Here is a 14,925-nt window from a genome sequence, read left to right as displayed (position 1 = left end):
GAAAAAAAGTGGTGTGACTGTTTCAAGATGCACAATAAGGAGGCAGAGGTGGGTCGCTGATGTTTTGAGGATGTGTGAGCTACAAAGACACATGAAACTTGGTCAAAATTGATGGCAAGAAGAATGCAGCCTGCTATCAGAAATTACTGGAGGAAAATTTGCACTCATCAGCCCAGGAGCTGCGCATGGGACATACGTGGACGTTCCAACATGAAAACGATCCAAAACACAAGGCCAAGTCAACCTGTCAATTGGCTACAGCAAAATAAAGTGAAGGTTCTTGAGTGGTCATCTCAGTCTCCTGACCTCAATATCATTGAGCCACTGCGGGGAGATCTCAAACGTGCAGTTCATGCAAGACAGCCCAGGAATTTACAGGAACTGGAGGCTTTTTGCCAAGAAGAATGGGCAGCTTTACCATTTGAGAAAATAAAGGGCCTCATCCAGAACTACCACAAAAGGCTTTCAAGCTGTCATTGATGTTGAAGGGGGCAATACATGGTTTTGAGAACTGGGGTATGTAAACTTTTGATCATGGTCATTTGGGTAGTTTTTGTTGTCATTATGATTTAAAAAAGAGTAAACACGGTTGTTGTTAATAAATGGCTTCACCCAACCACTAACCATGAGTGAAAGAAAAGTTTTTGTGTTATCATTCATATTCTCTGAAAAATGGCAGAGAAATCATAATTTCTGTCAGGGTATGTAAACTTGAACACAACAGTATCCTAAATAAATAAGGCAGACAGTAGTAGCTCTACAACATGGTCTTGTCTAGGTGAGTTGTACATGTCTAAGTAACATCCACACAAATGTTAGGTCCAAAAGTTTCAGAACATTGCATTGTCGCAAGATGGTCAATGGTATTTACTTCTCCTGTCTGTGGTTTTAATGTTGTGGCTGATCGGTGTACACCTTATCCTTAACACCAGGCAGGAGTCTGAAAAAGTGACTTTTTGACTTTCACCATTAAATCAAACCATTCATAGAGTTAGTGAATAACAGCCTTCCTACAATGAGTGAGTGTGTCCACCCTTGTTATGTTACTCTCAACTTTTTCTGAACTTCTAATGGCAGCATGTTGACATTTATACAGACATATGCAGAAACAATTTTGAAACCTAAACGACTAGACTTGATGAACAATTTCCATTTAAACAAGTGTGTTGTTTCTAATATGAGGATTTTTCTGCTTTTATATCATAATTTAATAATTGTGATTATTTCAAAACAAAACTTACAATTAAAACACAAATGAAATACTACTACCACAACTATTAATAATAATTACTTAAAGAAGAATGCTGCATTTCATACCGCTCTGTAGTATCATTGCTTTCTTCTCTTGCTTGGACAGTGAGTGATCAGGTTTGTATCCACATCCCTGCCCGGTCAGCTCCTGACATTTCTCATCAAACCTCTTTTTGTGATGCGGCCGAATAAATTGGTAGAAGCCTGTGACACAGTGTCTATATTAGAAACTCCAAACAATATGTAAAAAATTCCAGTAGTCTGAAAATGTAGTGCATTTACAGCAATTAACCACAATGAATAGAACCCTGTAATAAAGTAAGTGTAAGTGTAAAAATAAGTGTGGAAACCTTTTATAAATGTGTGTGGCTGTGTTCAGAAGCAAATTCTGATTGCTCTAACAATGTTGAGGTTTTTGTGACGTGAAAAAAGAATAGGAGCAAACATATAGGTAGCTAGCTCGTGATTTGAGCAGGTGGCTTACTGCGGAGCAGACTGTGAGTATTGGTGTCTTCAGTCAGGACATCTGTCTCATTCAGCAGGACGTCCAGGTTGTCAGTTCTCTTGTAGGTCTGGAGAGCCTGGACCATGCAGTCAAAGGTTACCTGGCTCAGAGACTTCTTCATGTCTGCCAGAAAGTTCTTAGCTCTGCTTGCTTTCCATTCCTCAAACACATCCTCAGACACACCCAGTTTCTTCAACAACAATGGAGAAAAATAAATTGCTCAAATTTACTATGTACACAAAAATATTTTTACACAAACCGAAGTCAAAGATATCCACAACACCAACAATGTGAATTTATCACAGATGATTTGACCATAAGACAACGGGCTAAATGGGTTAGCCTACTGTTCCAGGGTAGTACACATGGCAAACAGAAAACTTACCAAAATATAAATGATGAAACACCACTGCAAGTGTCCGCTAGCCAAATAACAGCAGAACGTTCACAATGTCTTATGAAAAATAGCATCGTATGACATGCCACACACCCTACTAAACATAGAAAAAGTTCAAAAAGTGAGATTTTCATCCCCTTTATCCCCTTGATGTCCCCTTTAAATCTGTTGAATTTGCGGAAAAAAACAACAAAAAATTCCATTTGAAATAAGTCAGTGTAAATCTCCCAAAAGAGAGTAATACACAAAAAAGGTCACAGATGCGACATTTATTTGAAATTTGTTCTCATTACTCGTTTAATCAGTGAGCTCGGTTTTATTCTAAATTCTTTATTATGGCTTGGAAAATGCTAAATTCATAATTCTGTATGACTAATTTATGATAATACATATTAAAAGACAAACTGTGTCTAATTTTAAATAAATATCTGGTTGGCCCGTGATTTGGAATCAGTTCTTTAATTTTGATACCCTTTCTGAGTTTGAAATCACTGCATTACAGCAATATTATGAAAACAGATAAGATTAGATAACTAACACAGGCCATAAACATTATTATTATCATTATTCTCAGCCCTTTTCTCGTGATGAACCTGGTACAGGGTTCAGCAGAATGTTATATATCTTACTGCCAGTAAGTAGGTTGTACAATAGTAATAGTAATACAATTTAGGTTTAGGTTTTAATACCTTTTGTGGGCTGAGTCCATCCACACAGTTGTCTATCAAATGTGCACCACATGGTCACTTGCCTCTCACAATCTGAACCTTGTGCCACAATTTCATACAGACCCCTTTGCTTCCATATAGTGGGCCAATGGTGGCACTACAGATAATACAGCCAAATATTGAATTGGACCACCACTATACTGTAATAAAGGACACCTATACCTCTAGCCCCTGAGAAGGTCAGTGACTCCCTGATCTGATTCATCTTGCCTGGAATCAAGACAAGCCCTTGTCACACACTTACAATGCTGCTAATAAGGCCCTCTTTTGCTTATTTATACTGAAACAAACAAATTGGGCTTAAGGCCAGTAATGCCAGTTTTAATTTGTGCAGTCTGTATGTTATGTACCGTAACATTTACCTGCTCTTGGACCAACTTGATTTTACGCTTTCCTCCTCGCTGTTCCACATCGATCCTCTTTTCATACTGAGGAGACAGTGTGGACAAACGGTCAGCCTTCAAAAGAAAAGTGTGTAAATCAATGAAGACAGACATTCTGTAAATAAAATCACTAATAATTTGATTTCATCATTATGGTTTCGTAGTGAAACACAATGACCCACCACACACATTTTCACAGTAAATTGGTCCTTGTATTCACAGGTGTTATTCTGTCACATCTGTCACATTGTGTCTCATAGAAAATAAGCTACCTTCTCCTCTCCCACAATAACATTGTCCTCTTCATGACCATGGTTCCCTCGCTCTAGGGCATCCAGGAGGTTTGCTGGTCTCTTCTGATGCTCCTGCACATCACGCTCATACCCTACACAGATCCCAGCTATCCCACTGGCTCCACTGTGTTCATCTGATCACAAAGTAGCAGGTAACTGATCAATCAAGGACCAACTCAGGGCAAGGCTGTAAACAGAGGCCCTGTTCAGACCTTGCATTAACATTTGTCCTGGGCAATCTGATTGCAAGTGGCCAGCTTTTAGTACCTTGGTTCACACCTGGCATTAAAATGCATCTCCACATGCATCCTTAGCCAGCTCTTCAGATCCAATTTGCGTCATGACTTTGGCACACACGGTATTTATTGATCTGAGCCCTACTCTGAGTAGGTCCTGATTGTGTTCATATTTGTACTTTACTATGGTCACTTGTAATCAGATTCCCCAAGAGATATGTTAATGCAAGGTCTGAACGGGGTCAGAGGGTAGCATGGTCTCTGTATGTCTCTAACCTCAGTGTTCTTTCACACCTTCATTCATTCAATGAATGAAGGTGGTGGTGGTGGGTGGGGGGTCTTGCTGTGAGGCATCAGTGCTAACCCTCTATTCTATCACACCACTGAAACCACAATTAATTCTGCTTTTTTGATGTTTTTTTTTTTTCTTGTAACAAATTCATCATCATCATCTTGTATACCCGCGGGGGTCTGCTGGAGCCTATCCCAGCTGTCATCGGGCGAGAGGCAGAGGTACACCCTGGACAGGTCGTCAGTCCATCGCAGGGCCAACATAGAGGCAGACAACCATTCACACTCACACATACACCTACAGCCAATTTAGAATTACCAATTAACCTAATGAGCTTGTCTTTGGATGGTGGGAGGAAGCTGGAGTCTTGTAACAAATTGTGTAAATAAAATTTCTTCTGTGAAATGTTATGTACAATTGAAGGAAGCTTCATTATGTTTTCGCTCACCGAGTCTCCTCCTCTTCATACTGGGAAGGTGGGTGTCAAGCACCTTGGCCCTCTGAGAAAGGGAGTTTTGGGAAGATGAGCAGGAACTGACACAGGAGGATGAAGTGTCTGGCAAACACTCAGTCTCACATCTCTGTGCTGCAGCTTTCTTTACCACAACAGGCCTCTGTTATGTTCACACATAAACACTGTTAGTGCAAGATGACAGATTGGAACCAGGTTCAATAATGCAGTACCTACACACATCAGTCAAGTAACTGAACTACTGTAACAAACATCACAATCTGGGATGTCTCTGAGGATACCTTCCAAACCAAACTAAATACGGTAACATTTTAGGAAAAAAAACAACAACAACAACAAACAATTCCCAATAAACTGCATTTCATCAAGGTTGTGTGGGAGTGCTACAACGTACCGTTTTCTGCGCAACCCTGAAGAAGTTGGTGACATCACGAACCATGTTCCCAAAGCTGTCATAGTTACGCACATAAGGCCTGACCCACGACGGCAGCTGAGCCTGGGCACCAGAGGCTCTAAACCTGTCAGAGATGTTACATGTTATTCATACATTTTTATCTGAATCACAATAATGTTAAGTTGCCAAATATATGTGGCATGACTACACTCTTCAGCTTGTAGTTACGGCGTCAAATTGACACTGTAGTATAAATCGCGCATTACACAGTGGAGTAGATGTGGTAAGGATCCAAATGAATCATTAAATGTACAAAACGTCAATGATTTCTGAAAATCACGCATCACTTCTTCAAGGCAACAACATTTTTAAGTCATTTTTTAGTCACATTTTTGATATTTTGGCTTGAAATTGTTCATTGATCTCTTTCAATCTGACAACGGATTGCCTAATAATTAATAAACTCTACTTGACTCAGTCTCTTCATACCAGTTCTAGCATGAGCCCTTAACTAGCAAAAAGTACTGACATGATCTTATTGATTACTGACCTTTGATCACACAAGAAAATGGCTCCATAGTCGTCTTTGTGGCGAATCACTCTACCAATGGCCTGGTTCACAGCTCTGAATGCCTGCTGTCTGTACCACTCCTGCCCAGATAAATACTGTACACACATACAGTGACGCTTAGAAGCATTTGCACCCAGAAGTTTCTACATTTCTGCACAAAATGACTCGAAACATCAGGATATTTTCACACAAGTACTGAAAGTAGACAAGGAAAACCCAGTCAAACAAATGAAAATAAAATATTTTGTTGTTTATTCGTCGGTGATGATGTGAAGATGATGAAGGAAAAGATCTCCGCTGACACCGTCTTCATTGTATATAAAAAGGGTTTATTACAAAAGATTACAGCGTCTGATACAAGCATCCAGGATTGCTTGGAGAGCCCCTCTGCCAAATTGAGACTCTGCCGATCTCTGCCGACATCCACCTATATATAGGGGACTTGTTTTTGACTTCAACTTAATGTATACCAGCTGGAACAGAGTTCACTTTTCACACATAATGCGCACCATACCTACTTCTCCTACATAGCGTGTAACCTTTAACCTTTAGGCCCCTCAATCTTTTTACTCCAAAGTTCAAGTCTGCTGAATCCTGACACTAACATAAACACTTGGCCATCTGGCCAACCATTTGACTCCACATGAATGTTTTCTTTTAAAATATACCTCAATTTCAATTCAGTTTCTGTTTTATTTATATAGCGTCAATAACAATACAAACTCCTGAGTGCGTGTTTTTGTGTTTTCTTTCGTCACTTTTTTGTGTTTTTATTTTTGAGGTTTTTTTTGCCTGGAAATAGTTCCGCAAGGGTTCTTGTATTTGCCTCGAAAAAATTTCTTCTACTTTTCTGCTACTTCGTTACGTTTTAGTAACAGAGGGTTACGCACGGGGCACGACCATTGTTTACACTCGCGACCAGCTGTTAGCGCTGTGTAAACCTGTATTGCCGCCTGGAGCCAGGCCTGAAATCACCGAGGAGATACGGAGGAGACTCCGGGGTTGCAGGGCTGGAAAGAAAGTGAAGGTAAGGAAGATGAGATATAAGCCTGCCGTTCCTGCGATCATCACGGGGAACGTTCGCTCCCTCGCAAACAAGACGGACGAACTGCCGGCGCTGATCAACACCCAGAGGGAATTCCATGAGTGCAGCTTATTGAGTTTTACGGAGACATGGCTGCACTCGCACATCCCGGACCACAGCATCGCAACACCCGGCTTTGTGACTGTGCGGGCGGACAGAGACGTGACTACTAGCGGTAAAATGAGCGGTGGTGCAATCCCGGACACATCTGCGTGAAGGGACGTCTTTGTAGGCCAAACGTGGAACTGCTGTCTGTAGGCTTGCGTCCCTATTATTTGCCCAGGGTGTTCACGTCCGCCAAAGTGATCACCACCTACATCCCCCCATCAGCTGAGGCCGAAGTGGCTGCTGACGTCATCACCACCACCACCTCCCGTCTGCAGACGCAGCAGCCAAACGCCTTTATGGGGATAAAAGGGGACTTAAATAATGTCACCTTGGACAGAACCCTCACAGACTTCAACCAGTATGTGAATTGCCACACCCGTGACAACAAAACCCTGGACCTTCTGTATGCAAATGCCCTCAACAAGCCATGGATTACCAGCGACCTGAGGACTCTGAACATGACCTGCTGAACAACAAGAGGAGAGCCTCCAGGTCTGGAGACAAGGAGGAGCTTAGGGGGGTACAGCACCAACTGTGAGACAAGCTGAGAGAGTGTAAAGACTCCTACAGGAGGAAGCTGGAGGCCAAACTCCAGCAGAAAAACATGAGGGAGGTGTGGTCAGGAATGAAGGATATCGGGCTGTAGGGGGAGAGGCATGCTGTCTGAAGGCAACTTGGAAAGTGCAAATGAGCTTAACGCCTTCTTCAACAGGTTTAGCTCCAAGACTCCTGTCTCCTCTACCCTTCCCCCACACCTCCACACTGCCTCCAACGCTCCCACATCTCATGCCCCCTACTCCTCCTCCTGCGGTGAGCCTTCAGGATCAGACTATGGGAACTAAGGCCTCGTCCACACGTACGAAAATGATCTTTTCCCTATCCGTTTTCCCTGGCATCGTTTCAAGAATATCTGCGTCCACACGGATCCATCCGGATACGCTACTTCATATTCCAGGCCTATAGGTGGCGCTGTTTCAGTTTCAGAAATTCATCAAAAACGGAGAGGAAGAGGCGGAGCATGCGCATAAAGCTTGAGCGCTGTTTACAAATCGGCTTTAGAAGAAACCAAACTCAAGGAGAAATGATATTTTGCCCTGGTAACCCTAATAGGCTCAATATCTTCTCCAGTAGGAACACGAGCATGTAGTCCGCCATTGTTGTTGATGTTGTTATGAGACATCTCGCGGGATATAAGAGGTGGAAGGCTGCTCGAGGGGTGTGGCGATGGTGGCGATGACATCATCGTATGCGTTTCTCTCCGTTTTCCTCTGTCCACACAGAAACGCAAGAGGTGCGTTTTTGAATTTTTACACCCTGGCACCTGGTTTCAAAAAAGTGCGTTTTAGGGCTATGCGTTTACAGGATTCGTGTGGACGATCGGCCAAAATGATGCAAAACATCTGCGTTTAGGCCCGGTCCACACGGAGACGCTTTTTGGAATCCTGTAAACGCACTGCCTTAAAATGCACTTTTCTGAAACCTGGTCCCAAGGTGAAAAAATTCGCAAACGCAGCTCTTGAGTTTTTGTGTGGACGGCAAAAATGGCGAAAACGGAGAAGTGCGTTTTGATGATGTCATCGCCACACCCCTCGAGCAGCCTTCCACCTCCCGCGAGACGTCTCATAACAACATCAACAACAATGGTGGACTACATGCTCGTGTTCCTGCTGGAGAAGATATTGAGCCTATTAGGGTTACTAGGGCAAAATATCATGCTCCTGTGCCACCACGCTGAGTAAAAAAGGCTGATGGACAACCACATAAGCAACATTTTGTAAACAGCGCTCAAGCTTTGTGCGCATGCTTTTTGGTACGTGTGAATGGGGCCTAAGCTCAATGCATTGACAATGTAAACAATGTAACAATCTAAAAATCTTTTTTAGTTCTCTATTTTTTATTGTTGATTTTAGCTTTTTGTTATATTTATGTATGGTGTTGAGTGCCTGTACATTGCTGCTGCAACGCAGAAATTTCCCAGTTTGGGATTAATAAAGAAACTATCTAAAGAAACCTTGAGCAGAACCCAGCTCATATGGAGGGACCCATCTGCCTAAGGCCAGCCGGGTAAAGACGGAAAACAGAGCAGAGAAAAGCAGGAAAACGAGATAAACATACAACTGTCATAGATACATACACGTAACTAAAGCGTATATGTAGAATATACTGATGTGCAATTGTTTATTCAGGAAAATTACCCATTATTACATCTGTGAGTTGCAAAAGTAGGTGCACCTTTAGGATTACTGATCAGTAGTTATAGAAAATGTTCAGTTACACCAGACACTGTAAACAAGGTATCACATAATTTTGCAACTCACGGGTATATACAAGTGATTCATTGTCTTAATAAATAAATACACAAGTAAAATATTTCTGTTTTATTTGTCTGATTGGATCTCTCTTTGTGTACTTGCGTGAAAATTCACTTGTATTTTGAGTCATTTTACTTAAAATAGTTTTACGTAGCACTGTACATGCACACACGACACTAAAATATCATCAAGCATTTTCACTCAAATAGTAATTAGTTTCACCTTCAGCCCGTCAGCTTTCTTTCGGCTCATCTCGTCCAAAAACTGCATTTTTAGTATGACTCGGGGGTCCAACTTTGGAGGGAAAGGAAGGCCAGTGATGATGACACCTCGACCAAAAGTGTCTGCAAAATCCAGGCCTTCGCTAGCCTGACACAGGAAGACATTTACATAATAATATTTAGTGACAGTTGTTGAATGAAGTAGACACATTGGGTTAAAAATAGTACATTTGTTCAAAACAGCATTCAATTACATTTGACACATCTGGCAAGTTAGATATATCAGAGCTTCCTAAAAAAAAATCTGATTTTTTTTGTGTGGTTGGAATTACAATTTAAATGCTATTTTGCTGTCTACTGACAGCTATTTTGCTGTCAGTATTCTTAAAAATAGATTAATGCAGACCTACATCTGACAATGGGCATGGAAAATGCTAGATGAGAAGTTAACAACAAAATTATTAATCCGATGTTGATGCTACAAAGACCTTGAGATGTTATATCTTTCCTTAATATAAGAATATTTATTTTAGAGACATATGACATTTAACCAAAATCCTACATCTCAAAGTTTTGAAATTCAAGTTAACGCACTAGGTTCTGAAACATTAAGGACATTAACAGACTCTGGAGATCCTGATTCCTCACCTTCCCTCGACAAACAGCAAAGAAGGTCCCCCCTTTGGATGTCGGATCATTGACTTTGTTGTAATATCCATCTATAGTCTAACAAAGAGTGCCATTGTTGTTAATGAAATACTGTTGACTGCTAAAGATACCTGGAAATGGTATAGGCAAGGGTTTCCTTATGTGTGTCTGAATATTTAATAAAACTACACCTACTTCGGTAAAGGTGCCCTTCCCTTTAGGTTCAACAAACATATGCTTTAGTTTGTCAATGCGATCTGCATGTCCATTAGCCTGGTGAGACAACAGACACACACTTATTTTAAATGGCAACTTTAACTTCAGAAGTCATTCACAATGGTTAAAATATAAAAAATAAAGTAATGTCTTTGTGTAGGTTATCCTGGTGACTTACTCTCCAGAAGTCCAACGTTTTTTCCATTACAGGAAAGGAAGGGAAAAACACTAAGAGACCATGAGGAACCACGCGGCTCAGGTTGGCTGAGGAGGGAACACAGAAAGATCAAAACAGATAAAAACTGTCAGACTATAGCTTCTTGTTCATTAGAACATTTAAGGTGAAATAATAACAGAGTTACTAACTAAACAAACTGTATATATTGTATGATCTCACCGACAGTGTTGCCTAAAGATGCCATGTTTTCAGGAACAAACCTATCACAAAAAGTACGATAACAAGTCACAATAGTCAGTAATGAGAATGTGATAAGATGAACACAAAATGAGGTTGGTATGCAAACAGACGTGTAGCTCTTTGTAAAAGTTAGGATAAGAAACTGTTTTGCCAAATTCCCTCACAAAGGACTTAGAAAATAATGTGTCCAATAAGTAAAAAAACACCAATGCAAAGAGTGAGAAAAAAAAACATATCTTCCAACATGTCAATTCCAAGCAACTGCGGCAAACTGCATTTGTGGCTCGATAGAAAGTACTGATATGACCAACAGAAGATTCACCTCCGATCAAACGCCGAGCTTAGCTTCACTCCATCTGGGCCCCGTTCAATTATGCTCACAAAGATCTGGTCCCGTTCAATCACGTGGCTGTTCTCCAGACTCACTGAGAATTCTCTGAGCCAAAAGGAAGGAGAAAAACAAACGAGTTGATCACCTGCTGTTCACAGAACGAATGAAGACCCTAAAACTTTTCTACATTTCTCCATAAAAATTACTCAAAACATCAGCGAATTTCCATATAAGTTCTGATCAAAGACTACAAAAGTGGATGCCATGACAGCTCCTCAAAAGTAAAGCCAAAGCATGCAGAGCTCGCCCTGGTGTCTGGCCGTAGTATAGCTCATAAGCTCCACCTGCTCCGTGTTACTGAAGGGGAACTGGGCCAGTCTGAAACACTCTAAAACAGGGGTTCCCAAAGTTTTCCATGCCAAGGCCCCCCAAACAGCATTAGCTTCTGGCCGAGGACCCCCTTTGCAAACCTACAGACAATGTACAAAATATGTAAAGAAACATCGACTTTTAGAATGTTTTATTCACTATTCAATAACTATTACATTTGTTTAGCATAAGTGCTGCCTCATATTTTCTGATTTTAGTTGGCCTTAGGTTTCGTAGTTTTTTTTTGCAGCAGTGTCCTCCACAACAGGGCTGTTGGTCCGTTCCTTCAGTCTCTTTCTTGTCAAAAACCTGTCCATTTTGCGCTAGCAACATGCTAGCTTGAGGGGCAAAGGAGCGTGATGATTATTATTATATAATAATAATATTATATTATTTTATATTTTATTATATTATGAAAATGATTTAAGAAATTATTCGATTATATTTTACAATAATGATTAAATAATTAGATTCTATTTTTTTAATTTTGCAATTTTTTTCTCATCTTCCCTCCAATTATCTGAGGCCCCCCTAGCGTCCCCTGGCGGCCCCCCCAGGGGGCCTTGGCCCCCACTTTGAAAACTACTACTCTAAAACACAAGTACATGTCAAATAAAATAAAATAAAATAAGAGCATGATTTCTGTCACCTTAGGTAGTTAATATAATGCTGATATAAAGTGTCAATTTTTCCCATAAGTTTAGTTGTAAGAAACTTAAGAAACCACTAATCACAGATTTTAACTGGAAGAAAGGCTTCAATTTGCGAGGGAGCATAAAGATTGGACTCTGGAGCAATGGAAGAAGGTCATGTGGTCTGATGAGTCCAGATTTACTGTGTTCCAGAGGGATGGGGGCATCAGGGTAAGAGGAGAGGCAGATGAAGTGATGCACCCATCATGCCTAGTGTCTACTGTACCAGCCTGTGGGGGCAGTGCTATGATCTGTGGTTGCTGTAGTTGGTCAGGTCTAGGTTCAGCAACATTGTGGATATATTCCACAGGTATATTTCAAGTTGACAATGCCTGGATTCATCGGGCTCAAATTGTGAAAGGATGGTTTTCACACATGGATTGGCCACCACAGAGTCCAGACCTTAACCCCACTGAGAATCTTTGGGATGTGCTAGAGAAGGCTTTGTGCAGCGGTCAGATTGCTACAACAACTACATGTTTATATCTCACAAGCCACCACAGTAAACCGCTTAAAATTTGACAATAATCATCTCTGGATGAGTCCTTACAAGCTCACCAAGTTTTGTGCAGTACGGTCTATAGGGGGCTACTGGTCACACTTGACCTCCTGTCAGGTCTTTTCCCACCTGCAAAAAACGCTAGTCTCCAAGGGATACGGGCATCACCATCTTGTGAGTTTGGAGCCAGAATCCGAGATTGGACACTCTACACTACCACCAGGGTCACTCTGCTCTGCCCAGTTACAAAGAAATGTTGGATTATACGCTCTACGTTTTCCCCCATGCCGTTCCTATAGGACTGCTTCATGGAGCGGTTGTCATGGCATGGCAACTTGTAGTCACCATGGGCCATCCTGTTCCTGTTAACTAAAACACAAGTTAGTGTTATATTAACTACCTAAATGACAGCCGTCCTTCAAAAAAAACGTATATGGCATGTACTTTAGTTTTTCAGTTTGGCCTAAGTCGCATCCACTAACAGAGGGGGTGAAGTATAATGATCATATATAATGATCTATACTGCAGCCAGTCACCAGGGTGGGCTCTACTTGCTTTGGTTTAACTTTTGAGGAGCTTTTCAGTCGTCCATCTTTATATAGTCTATGGGTTATACACTTAAAGGGGAACTCCGGCGCAAAATGAACCTGGGGTTAATAACACATGTGTACCGAGTTCGACCGTTCTCTGGTATTTGTTTTCATGCATTTGTTTTGTTAGTCAAATGTGACCAGCTTTCTTGCAAACCGCTATTTAGCGTATAACACTAGCCTTCGGGGCACACCTACACATAAAAAGAAATCGCTATTTCTATACCACTAACAAGGCTCACAATATCACCACACTTACACGGTAGCGTAACTAGGGTCTCTACATGTAAACCGAAGCATTGAGAACTTTGCAAGTATACAGGTAGTTTATTAAAAAAGGAACACAGTACCGTTCGCGTCTGGCTCGCGTATACAGGCGGGCGCCATCTTGGGAAAACTGAACTCTCTTTGTTCAGTGCTTCTCTATGCTCTCAGTGCTTTCTTCCGGCAACAGACAGTTCAGTTTCCCCAAGATGGCGCCCGCCTGGATATGCGAGCCAGACGCGAACGTTCCCCTTTAATAAAATGGAAATGACTCCCAACTGTATTTGAACCACTGAATATTCGGACCATTACGTTGAATTTAGTCTGATGGTGGTCAGCGCTCCAAACCACTGGGTTTCAGATGAGACTAAAAACTTTACTTTTTGATAAAGCTTATACCCCTTAGTGATGCTGCTATAGGCCTAGTCTGCAGGGGGCGTTTCCCATTATGTTTCCACCCCAGGTCAGGGTGCCTTAACAAATATGCACAAATGCAAACACATTTTGGCCGGTACTGGCGTCCCTTTACTAACTCTTCATTTTACGATTTTTTAACATTTTAGCGTTAAGATTTTTTTTTGAGTTTTGCTTTGCCTTTCCTGTCGCCTTATTTAATACGTTGCATGCTTTTTTGTATGCTTTGTCATCTCTGTTGTACAGCACTTTGGTCAACATTTGAGTGATTAAGAGAGTATTAGAGAGAGTATTCCACAACAAATTTACATTGATCTGGCTGAGGTCATATTTTCCTCAAGTTAGTGAGGAAGAGAAGCACCTTTAAACATTGTACCCTGTTCAGGTGTTCTGTTGCGACATGGACCACATGCAAGTCTAAGATAGCCGAGTCAAATGTTCTTCTGTTGTTGCGTGTGTATGCGCTAGGGAGAACTCAGTATAACACTGGATAGTATGACCAAGAGAAGAAGTAGCAGTAGTTTAAATTGTTGAGCTTCCACAAAGGCTACTCACTTAAAACTAAACCAGGATATAGAGCTGCTTTTTACTGAAGTACTTAATGCTAAAGGCAGAAGTAAAGTAATGCAAATGTGTACCGTTGTAGATGGAGTGTAACAGGTAACATAACTTACATCCTCATCTCAGAGGAGAATGAAGACAGGGGAGAGAGGGTACCACTGGTCAGAATGATGCAGTGAACACCTTGATTTACCAGATCCTGCATGCTGAAGCCAGGAGAAAAGCACCAGTAACTCAGAATGTTGCCTAAAATGTGCAGATAAACAGATCTTCAGGTTTCCTTACAGTACAGCCAGGTCATTAACAGAGACTTAAGACAAGATCAGATTAAAACCTTCAACAATTTCCCCATTGTGGGACAAATAAAGGTTTTCTTATTCTTAATATTCTTATTCTTATCTTTGGTTCCAACAACCACACAGAAACTTAATGGCAATATAGCCACTGCTTTATTTCAAGATAATGATTCTGCATCGGTTAACTTGTGAACACTGTCACCATATATTACATATACCATGTTGTGCACTGTTACCTTGTTTCTTTGAGGAAGGTGAAGACCACACATCAGCGCTCTTTTTTTTCTTGCTATGGCTGGTGTCTCGATGAATATGAACCTAAGCCAAATAGACAATGGTAGCTGATGTTATGATATACTGAGGTGCAATGATGAGTCAAC

The 14,925-nt window shown here is 41.2% G+C and overlaps 1 protein-coding gene across 6 annotated transcripts in view; it reads right to left on the bottom strand.

The window, feature by feature from the left end:
• The window catches only part of rtel1 (regulator of telomere elongation helicase 1), a 136,165-nt gene that overhangs the window by 33,111 nt on the left and 88,129 nt on the right, over positions 1–14,925 (bottom strand). For 5 of the 6 annotated variants that reach the window (XM_084553871.1, XM_084553874.1, XM_084553872.1 and 2 more), the window contains 15 exons: positions 14,782–14,863; positions 14,363–14,495; positions 10,852–10,965; positions 10,509–10,549; positions 10,290–10,375; positions 10,091–10,168; positions 9,896–9,973; positions 9,249–9,395; positions 5,502–5,617; positions 4,952–5,075; positions 4,534–4,699; positions 3,537–3,691; positions 3,244–3,339; positions 1,736–1,946; positions 1,318–1,455 (listed from right to left, as the gene is read on the bottom strand). In XM_084553871.1, coding sequence (XP_084409997.1) covers positions 1,318–1,455; positions 1,736–1,946; positions 3,244–3,339; positions 3,537–3,691; positions 4,534–4,699; positions 4,952–5,075; positions 5,502–5,617; positions 9,249–9,395; positions 9,896–9,973; positions 10,091–10,168; positions 10,290–10,375; positions 10,509–10,549; positions 10,852–10,965; positions 14,363–14,495; positions 14,782–14,863 — 1,765 coding nt within the window. The remainder of the gene's footprint in view (positions 1–1,317; positions 1,456–1,735; positions 1,947–3,243; positions 3,340–3,536; positions 3,692–4,533; positions 4,700–4,951; positions 5,076–5,501; positions 5,618–9,248; positions 9,396–9,895; positions 9,974–10,090; positions 10,169–10,289; positions 10,376–10,508; positions 10,550–10,851; positions 10,966–14,362; positions 14,496–14,781; positions 14,864–14,925) is intronic. The other variant, XM_084553873.1, reaches the window with a different exon arrangement.

Source organism: Chelon labrosus (genome assembly GCF_963514085.1).
Source record: "Chelon labrosus genome assembly, chromosome: 10".
NCBI lineage: Eukaryota > Metazoa > Chordata > Actinopteri > Mugiliformes > Mugilidae > Chelon > Chelon labrosus.
The sequence above is the reverse complement of the archived record's forward strand: the minus strand, read 5'-3'. Positions and strand labels throughout refer to the sequence as shown.